Source organism: Phyllostomus hastatus, unplaced genomic scaffold (assembly GCF_019186645.2).
Source record: "Phyllostomus hastatus isolate PE091 unplaced genomic scaffold, TTU_PhHast_1.1 phas_contig_16, whole genome shotgun sequence".
Lineage (NCBI taxonomy): Eukaryota > Metazoa > Chordata > Mammalia > Chiroptera > Phyllostomidae > Phyllostomus > Phyllostomus hastatus.
Window position 1 is genome coordinate 1994337 of NW_025333643.1, and position 24296 is coordinate 2018632.

General features: G+C 41.0%; 1 protein-coding gene across 4 annotated transcripts in view; it reads left to right on the plus strand.

The window, feature by feature from the left end:
• The window catches only part of NR2C2 (nuclear receptor subfamily 2 group C member 2), a 98990-nt gene that overhangs the window by 56825 nt on the left and 17869 nt on the right, over nucleotides 1–24296 (plus strand). For all 4 annotated transcript variants that reach the window (XM_045831921.1, XM_045831919.1, XM_045831918.1 and 1 more), the window contains 5 exons: nucleotides 138–248; nucleotides 17228–17428; nucleotides 19532–19634; nucleotides 22100–22279; nucleotides 23433–23580. In XM_045831921.1, coding sequence (XP_045687877.1) covers nucleotides 177–248; nucleotides 17228–17428; nucleotides 19532–19634; nucleotides 22100–22279; nucleotides 23433–23580 — 704 coding nt within the window. In that variant the 5' untranslated portion in view covers nucleotides 138–176. The remainder of the gene's footprint in view (nucleotides 1–137; nucleotides 249–17227; nucleotides 17429–19531; nucleotides 19635–22099; nucleotides 22280–23432; nucleotides 23581–24296) is intronic.

The following is a 24296-nucleotide window of genomic DNA, read 5'->3' on the forward strand; positions in this document are numbered from 1 at the left end:
TTTCACCACTTCTTTTGACTTTCTAAACGAATTTTCTCTTATAGTTTGGAGGTGGGGGAAGCTAAAGGCACCATTCTCCAACCACATTGGGCAACTTTCTGAACTCCCTTATGATCCAGACCACTTTTCACCCACAGGTACCACGTACACAGACTTCTCGGCCGGAATCTCCAGGGATGACCAGCCCCTCCCCACGCATCCAGATAATCTCCACCGACTCTGCGGTAGCCTCACCTCAGCGTATTCAGGTACCTGCACCAGTCCTACTTAGTTATAGACATAGATGCCTAAGGGTGTCACCAAGGAGTTGTTCCTTGAGCATTAAGTAGAGTACAACTTTATTCTTTAAAAAATAGAAGAAGAAAAAGTTTACATTTATTAAATTAACTTATTTATTTATTTATAGACAGAGGGAAAGGCAAGGAGAAAACGAGGGAGAGAAACACTGGTATGAGAGACGAACATCGATCAGTTGCCTCTCTCATATGCGCCCCATCCGGGGACTGAACCCATTACCCAGGCATGTACCCTGACTGGGAATCCAACTGGTGACCTTTCCTTTTGCAGGATGATGTCCAGCCAACTGAGCCACGTTGATCAGGGCTTGAATTAACTTGTAGTACAAAAGTCTAAACTATTTTTTCACACTGTTGGAATGAAGTTCATTACTTATGTGCATCCAAACTGAGAGGCAGTATGTCCTAGTTGTTAAAAAGTATGGACTCCCATTTGAAGTCAAAACCAATGCCCCACTTTATTGGTTTTTTGACCCTGGAAGATTAACTTTACAATGTCTCCCTTGTTTCATGTATCAATGTACATAATAATATGTACCTCATAAGGTTATTGTGTGCATTCAATGGTAATTGCTTATAAAGTGCTTAGAACAGTGCCTGACACATATTAATGTTTAGTATGTACTAATTGTCTATGTATAATAATTATTATTACCAGTGTTGTTGTTACTAACTAATCAATATTCACTGGTGGGAAGTTAGTCTTCCCCAGGGCTCTGAACCTGCCTCTGGTCCACTGAACAAAGCGAAGGTATAGGTATGGAAAGTAGGATTAATAAACTCACACTAAAGATTCGTAGTTATCTCAACAAGCTGAATCAAAAGGTCAAATAAAAAATCAAGAAACGAGTGGCAGAAAAAATATTAGTTACATAACATGAGTGTGAGAGAATACTGGGGTGAACAGGTATTTGAGGAATAAGTAAAAAAGATTGCTTTTATTTACACTACACACTATAAGAATTACTAGATAATTTCTATTGTGTTTGCTCACTCTTAAAAGTGACTTTAATGGAGTGTTATAAACTAAGCATAGAAGAGTTCTAAATGAAATAAGTTAAAAATTTTATTCCCATTATGTCTATATTACATGATATTTTATAAATACAGGAGTTCATATACTTGTCATTATTTTAACTTAATACCAAGTAGGAAACACATACCTGAGTGTTTGGAAATTCAGAAGTAATGGCCTGACATTAATGTTGTACTGTTCACCAGAATTAGGAACTTTATATAACTAAATTATTTTTTCTTTTACCTGTTCTTATTTGCTGAGGGTGACTTCAAAATGGGTCCTTTATAGTATTATGTAGTAGGTGTTAGAATTCTACCTACATTATTCTCAAGACTGGAAAAGGAGCTAACTGCATGTAATCATGGCTGTTACATCATGCTATCACATCTGTCTGATGGCAGATGAAAACACAGTTCCCCCAGGAGACTCTGTCAGTAGTTAGTGTATATTTCTAAAGAGTATGCATTTCCCCTGTATTGGTGTAAGTAGGATCTTTACGTTTTTCTAAAGACTGTCCTAGCATCCCATTCCATTCAGTAAGACTATTCCCATTGCCTGGTACTCTGCCCATGGTGACATTGCTTTCATGGCTACAGGAAGTTCATGTAGCCTAGATCCTTGGCATTGAGCTTTCAGCCCCTTGAGGAAGATAACTCGTTAGCATGAGTTTTATGTATAGTAAATATAGCCCTGACCGGGTACTCAATTGATTGAAGTATCATCTTGTACACCAAAAGGCTGTAGGTTCTATTCTCAGTCAGGGCACATACCTAGGTTGCAGGTTCCATTCCTAGATGGGGAACATAACAGATGGCAGCTAGTCAATGTTTCTATTTCAGATTGATGTTTCCCTCTCCTTTTCTTTTTTTTTTTAAACCAAGAAGTTTTTTTTTTCTTTTAAAGATTTTATTTATTTATTTATTTATTTAGAGAGGGAAGGGAGGGAGAAAGAGAGAGAGAGAAACATCAATGTGCGGTTGCTGGGGGTCCATGGCCTGCAACCCAGGCATGTACCCTGACTGGGAATCGAACCTGTGACACTTTGGTTCACAGCCCGCGCTCAATCCACTGAGTTACGCCAGCCAGGTCCCCTCTCCTTTCCTTTCTCTCTATAATCAATAAACATATTCTCAGGTGAGGATTTTTTAAAATGATAAGAAAAGGTGTGTGTGTGTGTATAAAATAGTAAATGTAGTGCACAGGAACTGACTGCATTTCAAATTTTGTGTTTTTGAAAGGAAAATTAAAGTTATAGTGTGATTTCCAGGTTCTTGATGTTGGTGCTGATGGCTTTGATGAATTTTTCATTTCCAGCCTTGACTTCAGTGTTGATTCTCTCATGCCCTGAGGCCTGGGAAGCGAATAAGTACTATGATGTTTTAATAAATAACAATGCTTGGAACTCAATAGTAGCTTCTGTGATAAGTTTGGGAGGGAAAGTTTACACAGTAAGGATGACATTCTAGGCAACATTTAGGAACTTTGACTCTGAGTGGAACAGACTTAGGGTGAAATCTTGTCTCTACTCAGCCATGTGACCCTGGGGAAAGTTTCCATGATCTGTATGTATAGCTATAAAATAACAACAAAATCGTACCTATTTTAGAGAATTTTTAAAGGATTAAATGAGGTAGTTCCTTTAATCCTATAAAAAGTAAACATCAATAAATGTTAGCAACTGAGTTTTAATTTTTTGTTTTATTTTTATATAATCTCAAACTTATGGAAAATAATACATGGAAATTCATTAGCAAACCCTTTTCCAGATTCTTCAATTCTGAGTGTGTATATGTATATATTTTCTGAATCATTTGAGAATTAGAGACATCACTTGTCTTTGCCCTGGATACTTTAATACTTATAAGAACAATGTCATTCATTTACATAATCGTAGTTCAGTCATCAACATTGGGAAAGTTAATATGAAACATACCATTATCTAAGATTAAGAAGAGCCATAGGATAACAGCACTTATCTGAGAATTAAGCTTAACTAAGCCATTGAATCACAAAGTAGCTTTTCAGTAAATCTCACAGGTTTTCATTGTATGTACATCTTTCCAGACCAGTGGTATTGAAATGGTGTTCTTTATTGCTTCCCAGACACAAACATTAGGTTCAAATTTTATTTTTTAATTCCGTTTTCAAAGTGATTATGATTGATGAAAAGAAAAACACTTGAGCATGTCATGTACCAGATTTGACACTGGAGATCACCAGTGCACTCACTTTTACTGCAGTGTTGATTCTCTTTGGGGCAGACATTGGTGTAAAGGTTCTCTTGCCACCTTTGTGAATTTAAAGTTTTCCTGAGACTTTCCTCCATACTCCCCATTTCAAGTTTGTGTTTTTCAGGAGGGCATTATTGTACTCATTGTTTGACCTAAAAGAATGTTTAAATTTGAGTTTATAAAATACATTTATATAATAAAATACTTCTTTCATCTATTATATATTGAGGTTTCACATTTTACTAGAAAGGACTTCTGCTGTTTGTATACTTTTAAAAAATTTGCAGTCTTTATTTCAGTCCCCTTTGGAAGGCATTTGGGATTCTTATAGCACCCTCCTTTGTCTACTCCCTTCCACTAGCTCTTTATTCCTATATATCCCTTCTTGGAGCTGCCAGTATCTGCTCTCTGTCATTTCTATATCTACAACCACCTGATGTTTCCTTTCTCACTCTGAAGTTCTAGTGGCCCTTCTCAGGTACTGATAAGGAGGTATTGCTTGTTCGTAGATGTTGAATGAGTACAGATGCACACCATAACAGCAATCACAGCAAACAGGGTACAGAATAAAAGATAAGTCTTCTTTCCTCCTCTTCCCCAGGTGTCTCCCAAGAGGTAGCCTCTGTTACCATATTACTTATTTATTCTTTCAGAAACAGGCTTTACATATGCACCCACAAACACATGTATAAATACATAGAGCATATTTGTAAACATGTGTCAACATTTTGCTTACACTTCTGCTCCATACTCTTTTTTTTTTTTTAATGTCTTTTGAAGGTGGTTTTGTGTGGTACACATAGAGCTTCCTCTTGGTCTTTATTTTCTAATAGATTTTATTGATTATGCTACTGCAGTTGTCCCATTTTTTCTCTCCTTTATTCCCCTCCACCTGGTCCCCCCCCCCACTCCCACCATCATCCCATCTTAGTTCATGTCCATGGGTACATATAAGTTCTTTGGCTTCTCCATTTCCCATATTATTCTTAACCTCCCCCTATCTATTTTGTACCTACCATTTATGCTTCTTATTCTCTGTACTATTTCCCCCATTCTCCACCCTCCCTGCTGATAACCCTCCATGTGATCTCTATTTCTGTGAATCTGTTCCTGTTTTAATTGTTTGCTTAGTTCATTTTTGTTTTTGTTTTTTTAGGTTCAGTTGTTGATACTTGTGAGTTTGCTGACATTTTACTATTTGTATTTTCCATCCTCTTTTTCTTAGATAAGTCCCTTTAACATTTCATAAAATAAGGGCTTGGTGATGATGAACTCCTTTAACTTGACCTTGTCTGAGAAGCTCTTTATCTGCCCTTCCATTCTAAATGAAAGCTTTGCTGGGTACAGCAATCTTGGATGTAGGTCCTTGCCTTTCATGACTTGGAATACTTCTTTCCAGCCCCTTCTGGCCTGTAAGGTTTCTTTTGAGAAATCAGCTGAAAGTCTGATGGGAACTCTTTTGTAGGTAACTGTCCCCTTATCTCTTGCTGCTTCTAGACTTCTCTCTTTCATTTTAATCATGGGTAATGTAATTATGATATGCCTTGGTGTGTCCCTCCTTGGGTCCAACTTCTTTGGGACTCTCTGAGCTTCCTGGACTTCCTGGAAGTCTATTTCCTTTGTCACATTGGGGTTCTCCTTCATTATTTTTTCAAATAAGTTTTCCATTTCTTGCTCATCCTCTTCTCCTTCAGACACCCCTATGATTTGGATGTTGGAACGTTTAAAATTGTCCCGGAGGTTTCTAAGCCTCTCATCATTTTTTGGAATTCTTGTTTCTTCATTCTGTTCTGGTTGAATATTTCTTCTGGTTCAAACCATTGATCTGAGTCCCAGTTTCCTTCTTGTCACTGTTGGTGACCTGTATTATATTTTCCTTTATTTCACTTAGCATAGCCTTCACCTTTCCTTCTGTTTTGTGACAGTACTGAACCATTTCTGTGAGTATCCTGATTACCAGTGTCTTGAACTCTGCCTCTAACAGGTTGTCTGTCTGTTCATCACTTTTAGTTGTATTTTTTCTGGAGCTTTGAACTATTCTTCCATTTGGGCCATATTGTTTTTGTCTCGGTGCACCTTTTATGGAGTAAGGGGCAGAGCTTTAAGTATTCTCCAGGGTGGGGCAACCCAGTCACTGGGTTGTGGCGCTATATGTGGGGGAGTGTTCCCAGAGAGAACAATGTCACTGGCTCAGCTCTCAGCTGGCTTTCAGTCACTTCCCCTGCTACCTACAAGCAAACTGGGCCCTTCTGGTGCTGATTCCCAAGTGGGTGGTTTTGTGTACGTTCTAGGACCCTGTGGGTCTCCAACAAACTGTCCTGTGAGACTGGGAATTTCTCCTACCACCTCACCCCTCACATATTTTTTTAGTTAAGAGGTTTTGAGGCTTTATTTCCCCACACTGGAACCCTAGGTTGTGCGGTCTGTCTCACTCTCCACTTATTCCTCCCAGTTTATCTGCATGTAAATGTGGGACTGCCAGCTCCACCAGTCGGCTCCTCACCCAGTCTGCCACCTACCACTTTTCCTGCCCTGGTCCTCCAGCCGCTGCCTTGCTACGCGTCTTCTCCACCCAGGCTGCTTGTGTCTATCCCTCCTACTGGTCTGGATGAATGTTTCTTCTTTAACTCCTTGGTTCTCAGACTCCCCTACAGTTCGATTTTCTGGCAGTTCTGGTTAATTTTGTTTTTAAATTTGTTGTTGTCCTTTTGGTTGTGTAAGGAGGCAAAATGTATCTACCTATGACTCTATCTTGTCCAGAAGTCCTCTCATTCTCTATTATTCTGTTTTCGAATACCCAAGCTAATACTCAGATTTTATATAATTATAAATAAGAAAATACTATTTTCCCTGTACCCCTACCCATTTACTTTTCAACCAATATGCTTTCAAAAAATTATGTCTTAATTTTATTTTGATTATTTTATTAAATAGACTATGATCCAAGAGTAAATACTCTAAATACTCATATATTAAAATATTAGGCCTTTTCAGAACCACTGCTCTCAAACATCCCAGATTAGTCAATCAGCTAAGTATCTGTTTTATAGGAGAATTCATATTCATAAAACTTACAGGAAGTAATTCTAGGCTAACTTTTGTGGTATTGGCTGTAGTTCTTTCCTGCACCTTTTCTGCTGGACTGCTCAGTGTTGGAGTTCCTCAGGATTCCATTCTGGATCCACTTTTTCCTCTCTGTATTTTATCTAGCTGAGCCCATGGGTTTAAATGTCATTCATTCTATGCCAGTGACTCCTAAATGGGTATCTATGGCCCAGAGCTCTGTTATGAGCTCCGCTGAGTTAAAAAAAATTTTTTTTTAAGATTTTATTTATTTTTAGACAGAGGGGAAGGCAGGGAAAAAGAGAGGGATGTACAAGAGAAACACCAATTGGTTGCCTCTTGCACTCCCTCAGGTGGGGACCTGGCCTGCAACCCAGGCATGTGCCCTAGACTGGGAATTGAACCAGTGACTCTTTGATTCGCAGGCAGGCAGTCAACCACTGAGCCACACCAGCCAGGGTTATTGTTTTATTTCAAGCTGTATATTATGGCCCAGAATGTGATGTCTTAGTGAATGTTTCATGCAAGCTTGAGAGGAATGTGTATTCTGCTGTTGTTAGATATATTATTTTATAAATGTCAGTTATATCAAGTTGATATATAATGCTATTCAAGTCAACTAAATCCTTATTTTCTGCCTTCTTGATTTATTATTATGTTTTGGGGGGGAATTGACCCACTTATCGTTATGTAATGTCCCTCTTTGTTCCTGATATTTTCCTTGTTCTGAAGTCTACTTTATCTTTAAATTAATACAGTTATTTCAGCTGTCTTTTGATTAGTGTTAACCTGGTATCTTTCTTCATCCTTTTACTTTTAACCTTTCTGTGTCAAGGGTTTCCTATCGACAATTTATAATTGGGTCTTCTTTTTTTTATCCAAATGATAATTCTTTTCTTTTAATTGGTATATGTAAACAATTCACACTTTTGTTGTTGTTGTTGGTGGTGGTGGTGGTGGTGTTTTTAAAAATATTTTATTGATTATACTATTACAGTTGTCCCATATCCCCCCTTCATACCCCTCCACCTTGCACTCCCCCTCCCACCCACATTCCTCCCCTTTAGTTCATGTCCATATGTCATAAGTTCTTTAACTTCTATATTTCTCATACTATTTGTGCCCTCCCTTGGTCTATTTTCTCTCTACCATCTATGCTAGTTATTCTCTGTACCTTTTCCCCTCGCTCCTCCTCCCACTCCCCTGTTGCTAACCCTCCATATGGTCTCCATTTCTATGAATCTGTTCCTGTTCAGTTTGTTGGCTTAGTTTGCTTTTGTTTTAGGTGTGGTTGTTAATAGCTGTGAGTTTGCTGTCTTTTTACCATTCGTATTTTTTATCTTCTTTTTCTTAGGTAAGTCCCTTTAACATTTCATAAAATAAGGGCTTGGTGATGATGAACTCCTTTAACTTGACCTTGTCTGAGAAGCTCTTTATCTGCCCTTCCATTCTAAATGAAAGCTTTGCTGGGTACAGCAATCTTGGATGTAGGTCCTTGCCTTTCATGACTTGGAATACTTCTTTCCAGCCCCTTCTGGCCTGTAAGGTTTCTTTTGAGAAATCAGCTGAAAGTCTGATGGGAACTCTTTTGTAGGTAACTGTCCCCTTATCTCTTGCTGCTTCTAGACTTCTCTCCTTCATTTTAATCATGGGTAATGTAATTATGATATGCCTTGGTGTGTCCCTCCTTGGGTCCAACTTCTTTGGGACTCCCTGAGCTTCCTGGACTTCCTGGAAGTCTATTTCCTTTGCCAGATTGGGGAAGTTCTCCTTTATTATTTGTTCAAATAACTTTTCCACTTGTTGGTCTTCCACTTCTCCTTCTGGTACCCCTATAATTCAGATGTTGGAATGTTTAAGATGTCCTGGAGGTTCCTAAGCATCTCCTCATTTTTTTGAATTCTTACTTCTTTGTTCTTTTCTAATTATATGTTTTTTTCTTCCTTCTGGTCCACTCCATTGATGTGAGACCCAGTTTTCTTTCCATTACTATTGGTTCCCTGTGCATTTTTCTTCATTTCACTTAGTGTATAGCCTTCATTTTTTTTTTTCATCTAATTTGGGACCAAATGCAACCAGTTCTGTGATCATCCTGATCACCAGTGTTTTGGACTGTGCATCTGATAGGTTGGCTATGTCTTGGTCTCTTAAAAGTATTGGCTCTGGGGCTTTCATTTGTTCTTCCATTTGAGCCTTTTTTTTTTTTTTTTTGGTCTGGTCTCACCTGTTACATATGAGGGACGGAGCCTTAGGTGTTCACCAGGGCAGGGCAACCCAGTTGTTGGGTTGTGACATTGTATGTGGGGGCAGGGTCCAAGAGGGAACAATGGCACTTGGTCCTCTCTCTGTTGGATTTCAGTCCCCTCTGCCGCTTCCCACAAGCAAATTAGGCCCTTCTGGTGCTGGTTCCCGGGTGAGTGGGCTTATGTACGTTCTAGGACCCTGTGGGTCTCTCCAACGAACTCTCCTGTGAGGCTGGGAGTCTCTTTGGGCACCTCAACCCCACAAGTGTTTTCAGTCGGTGCTTTTAGCTTTATTTGCCAGCACTGGGTTCCCTGGGTTGTGCAGTCTGTCTCGCTGCCCGTTTTCACCTGGTTTATCTGCACACGAATGTGTGACTATGGACAGTCAGCTGCCTTGCCCACCTCACTGGGTCTGCTCGTTGCCTCCCCACGTCTGGGGTCTGCCAACAGCCACCTGCGCCCTGCATGCCAGGGTCTGCCAGCCACAGCTTTTTCATGTCCCGACCCCTCTCCCCCAGCCTCCGACTCTGCCCCTCTTACCGGTCTAGATGAATGGTTGTCAGACTTTTATACATTTCAATTTTCTGTCTGTTCTGGTTGAGTTTTTTTGTTTGTTTCTAAATTGTTGTTGTCCTTAATTTTGGTTGTGTGAGGAGGCACAGTATGTCCATCTACACCTCCATCTTGGCTGGAAGTCAACCATTCACACTTAAAGTGATTTTGGATATAATATCAGTCATGTGTTAACTGTTTTCTATTTGTTGCTGGGGCTTCCTTTTCTGCATTTTCTGGTTTTGATTGAACAGTTTACTTGATCTCTTTTATTTCTTCTGTTAGTGTATCAAACACACTTGACAAATGTTTTTGTTGCCCTGGAGTTTATAATATACATTTTTAACTAATCTAAGTCTACCTTTAGATAACACTATTCTGTTTCACATACAATGCAGGTACCTTATAGCAGGATTCCCAATTCCTTACTTCCTTCTGTTCTTTGTGGCATTTCTGTCATTCATTTCACTTATCCACTTGCTATAATTACCCAGTACACTGGTACTAAAGATTTTATTTACTTTTATTACTATTTATTTACTCCCCCAGAGAGAGGGGGACTGTGGGAGGCAGAAAAAGGAAGAGAAACATCAATGTGCTAGCTAGAGAAACATCGGTTTCCTCTGCACACTGCCAAGTGGGGACCTGGCCCGCAACTCAGGCAAGTGCTCTGACCAGGAATTGAACCAGCGACCAAATGGTTCACAGGCCGGATCTCAGTCCGCTGAGCCACACCAGCCAGGGCAACCTTCTTACATTTCTATGACAGGAGGTAGCTTGCAAATGGGAGCAAGTGACCACCTAGTTAGGCTCTTTCTCTCCCACAGAACTAGGAGATAGGGAGTTATCTCTTTTGAAGTTGGCATTTTAAAAAGATGTCTTCCAAGTCCTTGAAAAACATTTCTGAGGTGTAAGACTGACAAGAGGATCATCTAACCACTATGAAGATTTACTTATGTAAGAAAAGGACTGAGCGAAAAGTTCTAAAAAGAAAGGGAGGAGAATTCTCCTCCCTTATTTTTCAACAGGGAAAGTTAAGCCTCTTATGTTTAATTTGTATTTGGCCTTAGAAACAGGGTATGCCTAGATATAGTTTTTCAGCATTTATTCTGCTTGATAGCTGAGCTTCACAGATCTATGGTTTTGTGGTCTTGTCATTAATTTTGTAAAGTTCTTGATCATTATTACTTCAAATATTTCTTCTTTGTTCTCCCTCTGGTATTCCAATTATGTATATGCTACATTATGACATTGTCCCATAGTTCTTGTATATTCTTTTCTGGTTTTTTTCCTTTTGCTTTTTTAATTATTTTTTTCCTTTGCACTTCAGTTAAGTAAGTTTCTGTTGACCTATCTTCAGGCTCATTGATTCTTTCCTTAGTTATGTCTAGTGTACTAGTGAGCCATCAAAGCATCCTTCATTTCTGTTACAGTGTTTTTGATTGCTAGCATTTTCTACTTTTTTGAGAACTCCCATCTCTGTTTACATTTCTCATCTGTTCTTATATGTTGTCAGCTTTTTTTCTTTAAAGACCTTGACATATTAATCATGGTTATTTTAAATTCCTTACCTTATAATTCCAACATTTGTGTCATATCTGAGTCTGGTTCTGTTGCTTATTTTGTCTTTTCAGATTGTAGTTTTCTTGCCTTTTGGCAAGCCTTGTAAATTTTTGCTGAAGGCCAGACAATATCAGCTGCATTAGATAATAGGAACTGAGGTAAAGCCCCTAGTGTGAGAATTTGTGTTAATCTGACTAGGGGTTGAGCTGTGTTTAAATGTTTGCTGTAGTTACAGGTGCCATAGGCTTCAAATTCAGCTAGTGTCTTTGTCTCCCCTGTTGACTTAGGGCTTCCTTAGATAGTCCTTAGAGAGTCTGTGTCCTGAAGCTCTTCCAGCTGTAACCCCCTGTTATATTGGGGGTTACAGTGGTATGGTAGGAAAGGAGGTATTCTATAATCTTCTTGTGAAACCTGTTTCTTAGTGGTCCCGTGTTCTTGGGCTGTGACCTTCTCAAGTGTTTCTTAACCCCTACTCTCCTCCCCCGTGAGTCAGGAAGGCTAGAAGGGCCTGGAGTTTCCAGGTGGGATAAGACTGTGGCAGAGTCTTTTCCATTGGAGAATAAGTCTTGGTTATGGAGAACACTTCTAGTTTATTTTACAAAAACTACTCTTACCCTTCCCCTGCCAGAGCCACCAGGGGATCTTTCTCATCTCCTCACCCTGAGAACCAAGTGGGGTTCCTGGAGCTAAGACTGTGACCCCCAGGAGTTTCTCACTCCCATGCTAGTCCATGCTGTCTCCAGCAATTCATCATAGTTACCATTTGAGTGTCCTTCCAGGTTGGCTTCTGCTCCAGGTAAGTAGATCTCAGACTTTGTGTCACCCATCTCCAGATTTCAGGATAGAGTTGCTTTGCACACACAACTCTCTAATGAGCCCTAGGAAAGTCATTGATTTTCATTTTGTCTTGCCCTTTTATGTTATAAGGCTGAAACAGTGACTTCCCAGCTCTTTACCTGTTAAAGTTGAAACCAGAAGTTTACTTTGATCTCCAAACTCATATATCTGGTAGTTTACTTTATATATCTACTTGGACATATCATACTTCGCAAGCCAAAACCAGACTTTTGAATTTCTGCCAACCCTTGCCTCTCCACCTCCCCAAGCTCAGGCTAGAAACCTGAGAGTCATTTCTGGCTCTTCATTCTCCAATCCTGACTTCTTCAACCACCTGCACATGCTCTTGCTTTTCCTTTAAGCATGTATCTCGGAGTGGTCCTCTTTCTAGACACAGCCACAACCTTTAGCTCTCATTCCAGTGGCATCCCAACATTTCCTCAGTTTCTATTTGTTTTGTTCTTTTTTCATCCAACATCCAGGAAGATCTGTTTAAAATGTAAAGCATTTCCCAGTATTTACTTATTTAAAACCCTGAATGTTTTTAGAAAATACTCTTTCATGTTATTCAGGGAAGAAGGCTGTATCAAATTATTTATCCACCTAAACTTTGCAGGGATTGAGTTAGTGGGGCTAAATGGAGAAGTTACTTGTCTGATCATTGCCTACAAGCAACACTAACAATTCATATGAGTTTAAAGATCAAGAATATCTTTGAACAGATTTCTTTTACTTTTTATTTTTAATTTAATTATCTTTGCTATTGTCCTTTGTTATGCTCTAATATACCCTGACCTGTAATGATCCGACAAATTTTATATATATTCATGTACATTTGTAAACACATGTATGTATGTATGTATGTGGTGTGTGGGTGTGTGTGTGTAAATTCTGTAAGGTAGATGTAAAATAGTATAAGAAACTTGAAGACCTGGTTTTAGAAGGGAAAATCCCCTTGAGTAGCTCTCATTGTACTTTTTTTTTAATTTATTGATTTTAGAGAGAGACACACACATCAGTTTGTTGTTCCATTTATTTATGTATTCATTAGTTGATTCTTGTATGTGCCCAGATCATGGATCAAACCCACAATCTTGGTGTATCGGGACAACATTCTAACAAACTGCGCTACCCAGCCAGTGCACTCTTGTTGTGCTTTGAATGAAATCCAGATTCCCAACAGGGTCATCCCATATCCCTCTTTAGGCTCCTTTGGGTCATTCTTCATTGTCCATGGCCTTCTAAGATCAGTTCTAAAAGTTCCTTCCTCTTAGGGCTTTCTAGATGACAGAACATTTCCTGTTACTTGGAACAATTGTCCCTAAACCTTTATCTGGCTCCCTTCTGCTCAGCATTGAATCTTGTTTTAAATGCCACTTCCTCACAGCAGCCTTCTTTGACCTTTCTATCTAAAGTTAAGCGTCAGTGTTATTCTCTCTTTCCCAACGTGATCATTTACCTTCATAATATGTATCATAAACTGAAATCAACTTAGTTGGTCTATTTACTTATTTTTTTTGTTTTGCAAGTCTTTTCCACTAAACTAAAAGCTTCATGAGAACAGGAGCCATTTCCACAATGCCTGTAATCTAGCAAAGCACTTGGCACAGAGTAGACCCCTGTAAGTATTTGAGGAGTAAAGGAAAGCATGAGTGAGCCACAGTAGAAAGTCTTGATCTTTCCACTGGGAGAGGGAGACAATGAGGTGGAACAACTAAGACAAGACTTCCTAAGTGAGGAGAGAAGTATGTGAGAGCTTAGAGGGAGGAAACACTTTTATCGAGGTCCTTTTATGTTCTGGGCAATATACCAAGTACTTTCACTCATATCATGTCATTTCACTTTCTTAGTAATCCTTTTTTATAGATATGTAAGCCAAGGCTCAGAAGGCTCATATAACTGTCCGAGGCTGACACAACTGGGAAGCAGTAGAGCAAGCATCTTATCTGTGGCTCTAGCTGCAAAGCTTTGTCTCAGAATCACGAACTTAAGTGTTTACAGGACCAGGTGGCCAAGGTAGGGATTGGGACAAACTAGAGATCCTCTAATCTAAAGAGGCAGCTACACCCAGCCAGCCAGTGCCATGAGGGAACTTGGGCCTGAGATGGGCCCAAGAGCTTCAAGTTTTGTCAAGGAAATTGTAGATTTGATTTTAATGGAAAATACTCTATTTTCAGATGTTGGCAACCAGTTTTTTTTAACATTTTAAACTTTACAAAGCCAGACAAAAATTATTCAGTGGCTGGTTTTTGCCTTCAGGAGGTCCATTTGCAGGTTCTTCTCTACAACAGAAATGGTGAGCCCACCCTAGCTGGAACAGAGGGGAGGAGAATCGCAGTGTGTCAGGTTACATTGAGGTCCCTTGAGAGCACAATTAGAGAGATCCTTGGGTTCTCGGAATAGTCAGGTCTGCTGCAATGTGATGTAGGCATTTCTAAAATTTTCCATATTATTCAGAATTGTGCAGTGGAAACCAAAGGGCTTATGGGAATCTCTGCCTCTGTCATAACATGGCCTTCCTATAAGGACACCAATCATTAGATTTAGGACCCACTGTAATAACAAGTCTGGATACATCCTCTTAATTTGATAATTTCTTGGTCCCATTAATCAGGAGTCTACCTGCTCATGTCTGTTAGCAGCATTTTGGTTTGTCTAATGGTCACCTGGGGTCTCCACAAGGGTATTTGGGGAATTTTTTTCTGCTTACATTTTTAGTTTTTTCATAGAGGTGATTTCTCTGAATGGAAAATGGAAATGTCTTATGAGGGAAGAATAAACAAAAAGATTTTTAAATATTTGTAAATAACTCATTGACCTCATGTGGGCCTGAATCTTTGAAGAAAAAAAGAAAATAGGCTTTGGGGTAAGTTACATGTATAGTCACTAAGAGCAACTGTCCCTGTCTGGACCCAGTCAGTCCCCTCCTACCTCCTGCCCAGCCCCGTGCCTTCCTTGCCTCCACCAAGAGGACTAGGGATAGCATAAAAGGAAGAGACGTGCCAGTTACTGTGGGTGCTCAGGCACAGTGTGCATTATCTCTGAACACTCCAAGGGTGAAGGACTTACTGTGCTATATCCTTCCCTTGCTTGTAGTTGGTAATTGTAAGACCCCTCTGAATCACATGACTATTTCATTTTCAACAGAGAAACCCAAAAGGAAATAAAAACTGAAAAGAAAGTCAAACATTTGACTCAGATCTCAGTGTGATTAATGACCTTCCAAAGGCCATTGTGCTTACTTCTTAATTAAGGCAGAAGTCCCTTCTGTGGCATCTGAGAAAAGTCAACCAGTCTGTCTTCAGCCATTCAGTTGAACATTGTGTAGGAAAGTTTTTTAAAAGAGCATTCTTTCTAAAAGCTTTTCTCTCATGTTTTACTGTTCCAGAGGACTCTCGGTATGCCACAAATTTTAACAATGAAAGGTACTTCCTTTGCTTCTCTCTAAATCTGTTCTTCAGCCTTAAAGATTTTTTGACCTTTCAGTTGGAGATGATGATTTACTGGGATTCGTGCCCAGCCATCAGCTAAGATTTGTTTTTGTGTCTTCTGTCCCCGGTCTGCTCTTTCTGGTCTTGCATTTGCTGTGCCCTCAGCCTGTAACACATTTTGCCACATCTTTGCATGGCTTCTCTCTTGCTTCATTCAGGTCTTTGCTCAGCATCACTCCTTCAGAGAGGTCTTTCTTTCTAAAATTGTTCCTTTGGCTACTTCCTCTTGTCATGCTCTGTTCATTTACCCTGCTTTTTAGTTTTCTCCATGGCACTTACCACTGACTGACATGAGTATTCATGGTTTGTTTTCCCTGCTAGCAGGTTAGCTTCATAAGGTAGGGCTTTAGTGGCGTTCATGTCCCTCTCCCTAGTACTGAGAACATTGCTTGACACATACTGGGTGCTCATTTAAACATGTGTTGTTAAGTGATTGCATCTTTCCCACCTATGTCATTTTCATTTGAACTAGCCAGCATTGCCTGATTTTCCATATTGAACAGTTGGCAAAGCTCTTATGTTAAACTGTGCATTTCCTGTTCAACCATGGAATTCCCAGTCACAAAGCAACATCTGTCAAGATGTGATGCAGATTCCAGACCTGCCCATAAATATGCTGTAGGGAACTGAGTTCCAGCCAAAGATGCAACGCATTGCCCTTTGCCCAAGGCCCTGCCACAGCAACCCCAAGACTCCTGTTTGGAGTGAGGACCTGTGAGTGTCCTCAGGGAGAAGGTAGGCAGTGCCCTAAGCTGGGCACTTAGCCTGGGAGACAGCAGGTTCTTAGCCTAGCCTAGAACAGCTTCAAAGAACTTTATGAGTGGGAATAAGAGAAGTCAGTCTTGCCATAGCAACTATTTTAATCGTGACTGATGAACTCGGTAGAGACTTTCGGGAGAGGCAGCCCCTGACAGCTGAGTTTCTGAATGGTAGGAGTCCCCAGAGTTGTTCAGGGTCAGAACTTCCGCAGAGTTAGCACCTTCAATACTTTCATAGTCTGTTATTAAAGTCTTCTCTCCATGTGCCAGCCCCTGTGCTGGCCCTGGGGATACAGCCCTGAATGGTGTGTCATCCCTATCTTTAAAGACCTCTGAGCCAGGAAGTGGGAGACATTGGGAGTATGACAGCAAGGGACTCCCTGTACTGTCACCACAAGGCAAGATTATTTAGAGGACCTTCCATTCAAAAACAACCCTTCTTTAAAGGAGTCATTTCCAGTTTTTGCATTTGGTTGGTCAGCAGCATTTCAAAAAAGTTGTTCACACTTTTTATTGTGCCCAGAACAAGGATATTATTTTTTTAAGTTAAACCTATCATCTACTATTTATTGCTGCCTTCATTTTATAAGAGAAAGGGCTTTTCTTTTTCCAGTTTTGAGATATAATTCACATGCAGCACCGTGTAAGTTGAAGGTGTACAGCCTAATGATTTGACTTACATATATTGTGAAATGATTACCACAATAAGTTTGGTTCACATCCACAGAAAAAGAAAAAAGTATATGTTTTCCTTGCAATGACGTCTTTTAGGATCTACTCTCTTAGTAACTTTCAAATGCACCATACAGTAGAGTTCACCGTAGTCTTCATGTTGTGTGTATTACATTCCCAGGACTTACTTTTCTTATAACTGGAAGTTTGTAACTTTTAACCACCTTCACTCAATTCCCCTTCTCATCCCTAAAGGGCATTTTAATTCTAAAAAGAGTGGAAATGATACCATCCTAAAATAAAACTAGCTTTATAAAATTTGTATTCTGAAAAGTTCACTCTTTTGTTTTATTTTTCTCATTTCACCATGCACTGGTGAAATTGCATCTTGGACCAGCATTGACTCCAGGACGGCGTTGGGCAGACACCGCTTTGAGAACCACCTGCAAGTGCACAAGTCGCACAATGCTCCGTGAGAGCAGCCTCCATGTTGTGTCTTGTAGATTGTGACAGACCAGCAGACAGGACAGAAGATCCAGATAGTCACCGCAGTGGACACCTCCGGATCCCCCAAGCAGCAGTTCATCTTGACCAGCCCAGATGGAGCTGGAACTGGGAAGGTGATCCTGGCTTCCCCAGAGACATCCAGTGCCAAGCAGCTCATATTCACCACCTCGGACAACCTTGTTCCTGGCAGGATCCAGGTTAGGCTTGTTGACAGGCATTTGTTTTCACACTTCTGCTACTGAACTTGTTCCTGGCTATAATATCTGCCATAGAGGCCAAATTAATCTCTAGAAGGTTCTTTGGGGGCTGGCAAACATGGCAGATTGCTGCTTTGGCTAAAGCAAAAGTCAGCAAATGAATGGCAAGACTTAGAAGGCAGCCAACTACAGTGTTCAGATGGGAAGTTGAGCTGGGAAAAATCAGTGGTGCACAGGAGACTTTCATGAACAAGCTGGCACTGAGGCCACTTAGTTCTTAACTAAGGCCACACGATGGCAGCCCTTTGCCCACGGTATTTTATTGATAACACTTAGTCAGGTAAGGACTAACTTACCTTATCCTTGTCCAGATGGTCAGGCCTCATCTAGCTGTTCATTGTGTCTTCATTTGCTCCTGTGCACCACTGCCTCTGGGACTGTCAATTCTCATCTCCATTTCTGCCCTGCTTATCCCTGCTGTGGCAGGGTGAGATGGGGTCAGGGCGGTCACAGGATGAAGAGCAAGGCCTTAAAGGAAAGCAGGGTTTTTGGGACGCACTGATTTCCAACCTCAACACTTAAAAGGGCACTCAAGGTCAGTGTCCCACAGAGGCCAGGCATGGAGCATGTTTAGTCAGGGTCAGGTTGGAATTCATGGTTTTGTTTGTTTTTAATTTTTTAAAAGTTTGTGGTAAAATGTAACAAAATTTATCATCTTAATCATTTTCAAAAGTGCAGTTCAGTAGCATTGAGCACATTCACATTGTTGTGCAACTGCTACCACTGTCCATCCACAGAACCTTGTCATCTTCTCAAAGTGAAACTCAGTGCCCGTTAAACAGTAACTTCCATTCCATCCTCTCACCTCCAGCCCCTGGTAACCACCATCCTACTTTCTGTCTCTATTAATTTGACTACTCCAGGGACCTCATAGTAATGGAATCCTACAATATTTGTCTTTTTGTGAATGACTTATTTTACTTAGCATAATATGGTTTTCAAAATTCTCCCATGTCATAGCAGGTGTCAGGATTTCTTTCCACTTCAAGGCTAAATACATAATATTCTATATATGTATACCACACTTTGTTTACCCATTCATCTGTTAGTGGACACTTGGGTTACTTTTACCTTTGGTTACTGCAAGTAATGCTGCTAAAAATCTGTGTTTGGGGGCAGACTTTTTACTATGGAGAAAAATTAAGGAAGGCAAGGATTTTTTTTTTCTTATAATAAAGCTGGGTTTAGAACACCAGTGTGTTCAACTTTCAGAATTGTACTTTTGAGGCACTTCATAGTGCAGTTAGTAAATGTTGCCTTATCTTTCCTTTCCCACAGTACATTCTAATCATCTGAAATCAGAATTCCTCGAGGCTTATTTAGAAGACTACTTGTTTGTGAAAGGAGGCTTTTGATTTTGCTGCATATTTTACAAGAGGTCATTCTACATAATGATTTCTGTATATATTCCCACCATACATATATCATTTTAAGGCTTATATTTGGTACATTATTTAATAACAGCTATTATTCACTTTTTTGTATTGGTATCAGCTACAGTATTCTTCTAGGTGAGTAGCACTATTTGGCACCTAGAAGGTCACCTACAAATAAAGGAGAAATAAAATAACTATTCCTGTTGTTGCACTCTAAGCTGCCTCAGTGAGAGACTGACTGACTTAATTAATAAAGCTTGATTATTTCTCTGCTAGATACACCTCTCTGCATGCGTTCAAGCTGTTGTGTGGGAACAGAGAGGCAGCCATTAAGACCTTCAGTATCATGTTGAGGCTTCTGTGTGTGATTCCCTACAAGTCCCCCAATCCTGGGTGGTTGTGGGGAACCACCCACACAGGAGAGCAGATCAGTGAAAACCAGTGCTTGATCCTCAACCTGCACCCACCCACCCCTGATGAAGAGGTGCAGTCCAGATGGGCAGCAGGGCCATTCTGGGTTTTAAGTTGTCAGGTGTAATGTTCCCAGTTCTGTCCAGATCATCTGTCCTGCTTAGAAACCCAAGATTAGGAATTTACAGTGAAACATTACTTTTCTTAGCAATCTAGTTTTTAATCCATACCCTGCTTGTTTTCTGATTCTTCTTAGATTGTCACGGACTCTGCTTCTGTGGAGCGTTTGCTGGGGAAGGCCGATGTCCAGCGGCCCCAGGTGGTAGAGTACTGTGTAGTCTGTGGCGACAAAGCCTCTGGTAAGTAACCCTAGGTCATGCTAGGTATGCATCATGGACTACTGTCATGCACCAACTGGGCTATAGGTTTCAAAATGTGGACTTCGCTTTTTGCACCCGGGTAATGATATATATAAACAAACCAGTTTGTCAGATTATTAGAACCTGAAAGAAAAGTCAGGGAACTGTTTCCGTGGTTTGTAAATCATAACTGAGTATTGAATATGTATGTGCTGCTAAGAAAGTAATCATTTCTTTAATCTAGTCAATACTTGCACAGTGCTTTGCTATTTCACAAGCTGTGTTACTTACTCCCCTTTCATCCTGTAAACTGTCTCTGTCATCCCCTCCCTATAACCCAGTGTGACAAAATGATAAAGTGGAGAAGGAAACATGTGATTTTGGCTGGAGTCCCAGGGTCAGGAAAGGCCCCCAGAGGCAGTCAGACACCTGTGGACCTTGGAGGTTGAGTGTGCCCATGTCAGATAAAGTGGAAGGGCATTCCAGCTGGTGGAGCCAAGGCTCAGTTTGATGTCCACACCCCTGGTGTCTTTGGGGAAGAGCTCTTGGGCATATCGGTACAAGGAGAGGAGAGAATATATCTGGCCCAAATGTTCAGATTTGGGCCTACTAACACTGAACACTGTGGAAGCTAAGTGAGGCAGACAGGGAGGAACGGAGAAATATTTAATAAAGGTCCAGTTCCAATGATGCTAGAGGCACAAGCCTGAGTTTTGGTGGCTGCTTGGTTACACTTTATTCTGTTTCACAAAATTCAGGGGACCTTGGGATACTTTGTGGTCCTGTTTTGTTTTATTTTTAAAGGAGTATGGACCAAGTCTCTTGAAAAGACTGCTCCAAGCAAGCATTTATAGAAGCTCCAGTCTCCATCCCGCTTGTGATACCATTTGCCCTATCAGGGGTACCTTGCCTCTGCTCCTACCCCTTATCCTGATGAGCCCAGCCCATTCTACCCCTTTGGAGTCCTCACCTGTGTCATCTCTGTCTTTGTCCCCCTTTTATATAGACCTCACTGAGCTTTGTTGCACTATCTTATAATTGGTTCTTACAGGTCTGTCTTCCCCACCAGAATATGCTTTTTTGTTAGAGCAAGAACCATGTCTAACCCCTCCATCTCTGTATCCCTACCTTCTTGCTCAGCAAGAAGAGACACTCTGCAAACTTTTGAACAAATGAATGAAGCATGAACATAAGGAAAGGGGCACAGAATCTGCTTGCCTTCCCCATTTGTCAGTCCCTTTCTTGGCATAAAGGAACAGCCTAGTCACAAGCTCACAGTGCCGTTGTTTCCAGATACCAGAGGTCACCCTAAGGGCTAGAAACCCCAAAGAAATACCCTGCAAAGAAGGAAAAATGATGCCTACATCTTAGGTAATTTTAGCACAACTGTTCTTAAAGGCACAAAGTTGAGACCTCTAGGTGTACCCTTGGGGAATCACTCTGAGTGCTAGAGCTTAGGACAATGGGATGCTCTGTAGCTGCTGTAGATGATGGTCCTATGAAAAGTGTCCTCCCAGCAATAATGAAGACATTGGGTTACATAAGACTGAACTATGGGATGACGGAAGGAGACCTGACTAGATGGTGAACACACAATACAGTACACAGATGATATATAACAGAATTGTACACCTGAAACCTATGTAATTTTATTAACCAATAAATTCAATTTTCTTAAAAAAGACTAAAGTATTGTTAGTCCCAGCTGGGAGCAAATGAGGTATAATAACTGTAGAAGCATTTTGTGAACTAAGGAGGGTAAACTGAGCTAGGGGGCTCTTTTTAACATCATTGGTAATTAGGGTTTAGAGACACCAAAATAACCAAGATTGGAGGGGCAGGGAGAAGGAACTGTGTTTTAATAAGTGTATTTCTAGGACTGTGTTTCCTAAAGGTTCTGACTAGCTAACTCAAATGAGCCACATGGCAGCCTTCCTTCACCTTGGATCTGCCCTGTCACTGTCCCCATGCTGATTCTACTCTCATCATTTCACTTCCCCCAGGGGAGGTCTAGGACGTAGGACATGGCTCACACAGTGGGAGTAAGTGCAGGAGTGAAATGTACATGCATGTGTTTGCTACCTGCCCTCTTGGTAGGTGGCAGAGCTGAGTAGCTTCACAAGCCTAGGTCTTCAAACCAAAGCCAGGTGCATGCAGTGTGGCCATGCCCAGTGAGCTCCTGCTTTATGGTAGGTCCTTCATATACTAAGAACATTAAGGTCATGCCACTTACTAGCTGTCATGTCACCTGTCTTAGCTTAAGTTTTTCCATCATGGCCTTGTAGGGCTGTTATAAAAATTGTATAGAAATTCTCTGAAGGACTTGAGTACCATGTTTAATGCCCAGGCCTGTGGTTGTCCACACGGCACTGGCATCTGACTTTGATAGGCTTGCCTTAAAAACAGGGCCTATGACAGGTCACCTCTTCTTGGTGAACTACTTCATGCATTCTTTATCCTTTTAGGCCGTCACTATGGGGCTGTCAGTTGTGAAGGTTGCAAAGGTTTCTTCAAAAGGAGCGTAAGGAAAAATTTGACCTACAGCTGCCGGAGCAACCAAGATTGCATCATCAATAAGCATCACCGGAACCGCTGTCAGTTTTGCCGGCTGAAAAAATGCTTAGAGATGGGCATGAAAATGGAATGTGAGTGACAGTATTTAAAAAACCACATGAGTTAACAAGGAGAAAGTGAGCAAGAGTCTATTAAATAAGGTTTCTATACCTGACTTTAAAATATGAAGAAAAAAGACCCACTCAGCCTTCATTTTGGTTTATCTTGGATCAGCTAGGTGCTGCAACTCTGACACTGCTGGGGTTGGTCCTTTCCCATGTGTATGTGAAAACCTACTCCTGGTAAATGGAGAGGCAGCACTGTAGAGTGGAGTGAACACAGGCTTTGGAGTAAAGCTGATACCAGGTCAAACTCCAGATCTGCCACTTTGGAGCTGTTAGACCTGGGGAAGTCATGTAGCTTCTGTTAAGCCACAGGAGCCTCCTCTGTGAAATAGAACCCCTTGCCTTTCTTACATATTGGATCTGGGGTTCAGTCTTTCTTTTAAAAAGGTCTTTATCCCTAACCAGTGTGACTCAATTGGTTGGACATTGTCCTGCAAAGTGAAAGGTTGCCAATTTGATTCCTAGTCAGGGCACATGCCTGGGTTGTGGGTGCACAGGAGAGGCAACCAGTCAGTGTTTCTCTCCCTCTCTTTCTCCATCCCTTCCCCTCTCTCTAAAAATAAGTAAGTAAAATGTTTTTTTTTTTAATGCTAAATAAAAAGGTCTTTATTTTCTTCAGTTGTTTCTATCATATATACCTGTCCTTAGACCAGATTGCTGAAGGGAGAAGTTCCTAGGGTGATAGAAAATTGACACCATTGAACAGTTTGCAGAGGTCATGCAGGCTTGAGGTGCACATTAGAATTGTCCCTCTACAATGTGAGCCATTGGACAAGTTCTCTATTAGAGACTCACTTAAAGATGGGTATTTCTCTTCCTGGGAGTCAATTTTGTTAGCAAGTAAGAAGCAAAAACCCAGAGGGCTCAGGATGGGCCCCAAGGCCATGCAGATGCTGTGCTGCAGTTCCTTGCAGGGCATGCCCACCATCTTGAGCTCTTTTTCCTGCCTTTAGATTTGGCATGGCACTGTTTGGCTTTGAACCCTTCTCTCCTTTGGCTAAAAAGTCCACTATGAAAATTGAGCTAGACTTTCTATGTAAGACCCCTTACTTTAGCATGAAGGATATGATCTTTATTTAAGTTTTTCCTCTAAACATTAATATTTATGTTGTGATTTAAGCTGTACAGAGTGAACGGAAGCCCTTTGATGTACAACGGGAGAAACCAAGCAATTGTGCTGCTTCAACTGAGAAAATCTATATCCGGAAGGACCTGAGAAGTCCTCTGATTGCCACTCCCACATTTGTGGCAGATAAAGATGGAGCAAGGTCAGTCCCTGTTTTGACAGAGGGTAACACTACCATCAGCTTTTATTGCTGATGGTAATAGGAGGAGGCACCAGTGTGTCTTGGGAAGGGGGCTTTTGCAGCCCCCCACCGGCCTACCACAGCCATCCAGTTTGTCTGGCCTCATCCCACTCTTTGTGGAGCTGTTCCTGTCACTCCCCTGGACAGTCCTGAAGATGGCTGATGGGGTCAGAATTTTTCAAGGGCTCAGATTTATGCCCTGTAGTTTGACATTTTTCATACAGGAAAACGGTTCTGTAATTCAAGATTAGGGCTTTTTTGCAGTACAGACAAAAGGCTAATGGTCCCAGGTGTGGTCCCAGATGGTACCACAAGGTAGTTTATAACTGTCCTTTTTAAAGTAATCTATTGAACTTACTTAAAAGGAACAGAGAGAGGGAAAACAAGAAATCCACATCTATTGTAGAGAGAACAAGAGTTGAGAATGTCTTGATGCCATTCTGAAAATCAAGTTAACATTATTTGGCAGAGCGGCCAGTCTGCAGTCAGCCATGGAAGCCCTGGGGATGTGTGTCTGTGTCCTCCTGCCTCAGGCAGTAGACCCAGCTGTACGCACATCTCATTACAGAGAGAAAACGGTTCAGTTCCCTGGTGGGTAAGTCTAGTTAGAGCTTTTCTTCTACTCAGCCCTGCAGGTGTGGAAGAGACAGGGAAATATAGCATGGTTGTACTGTACA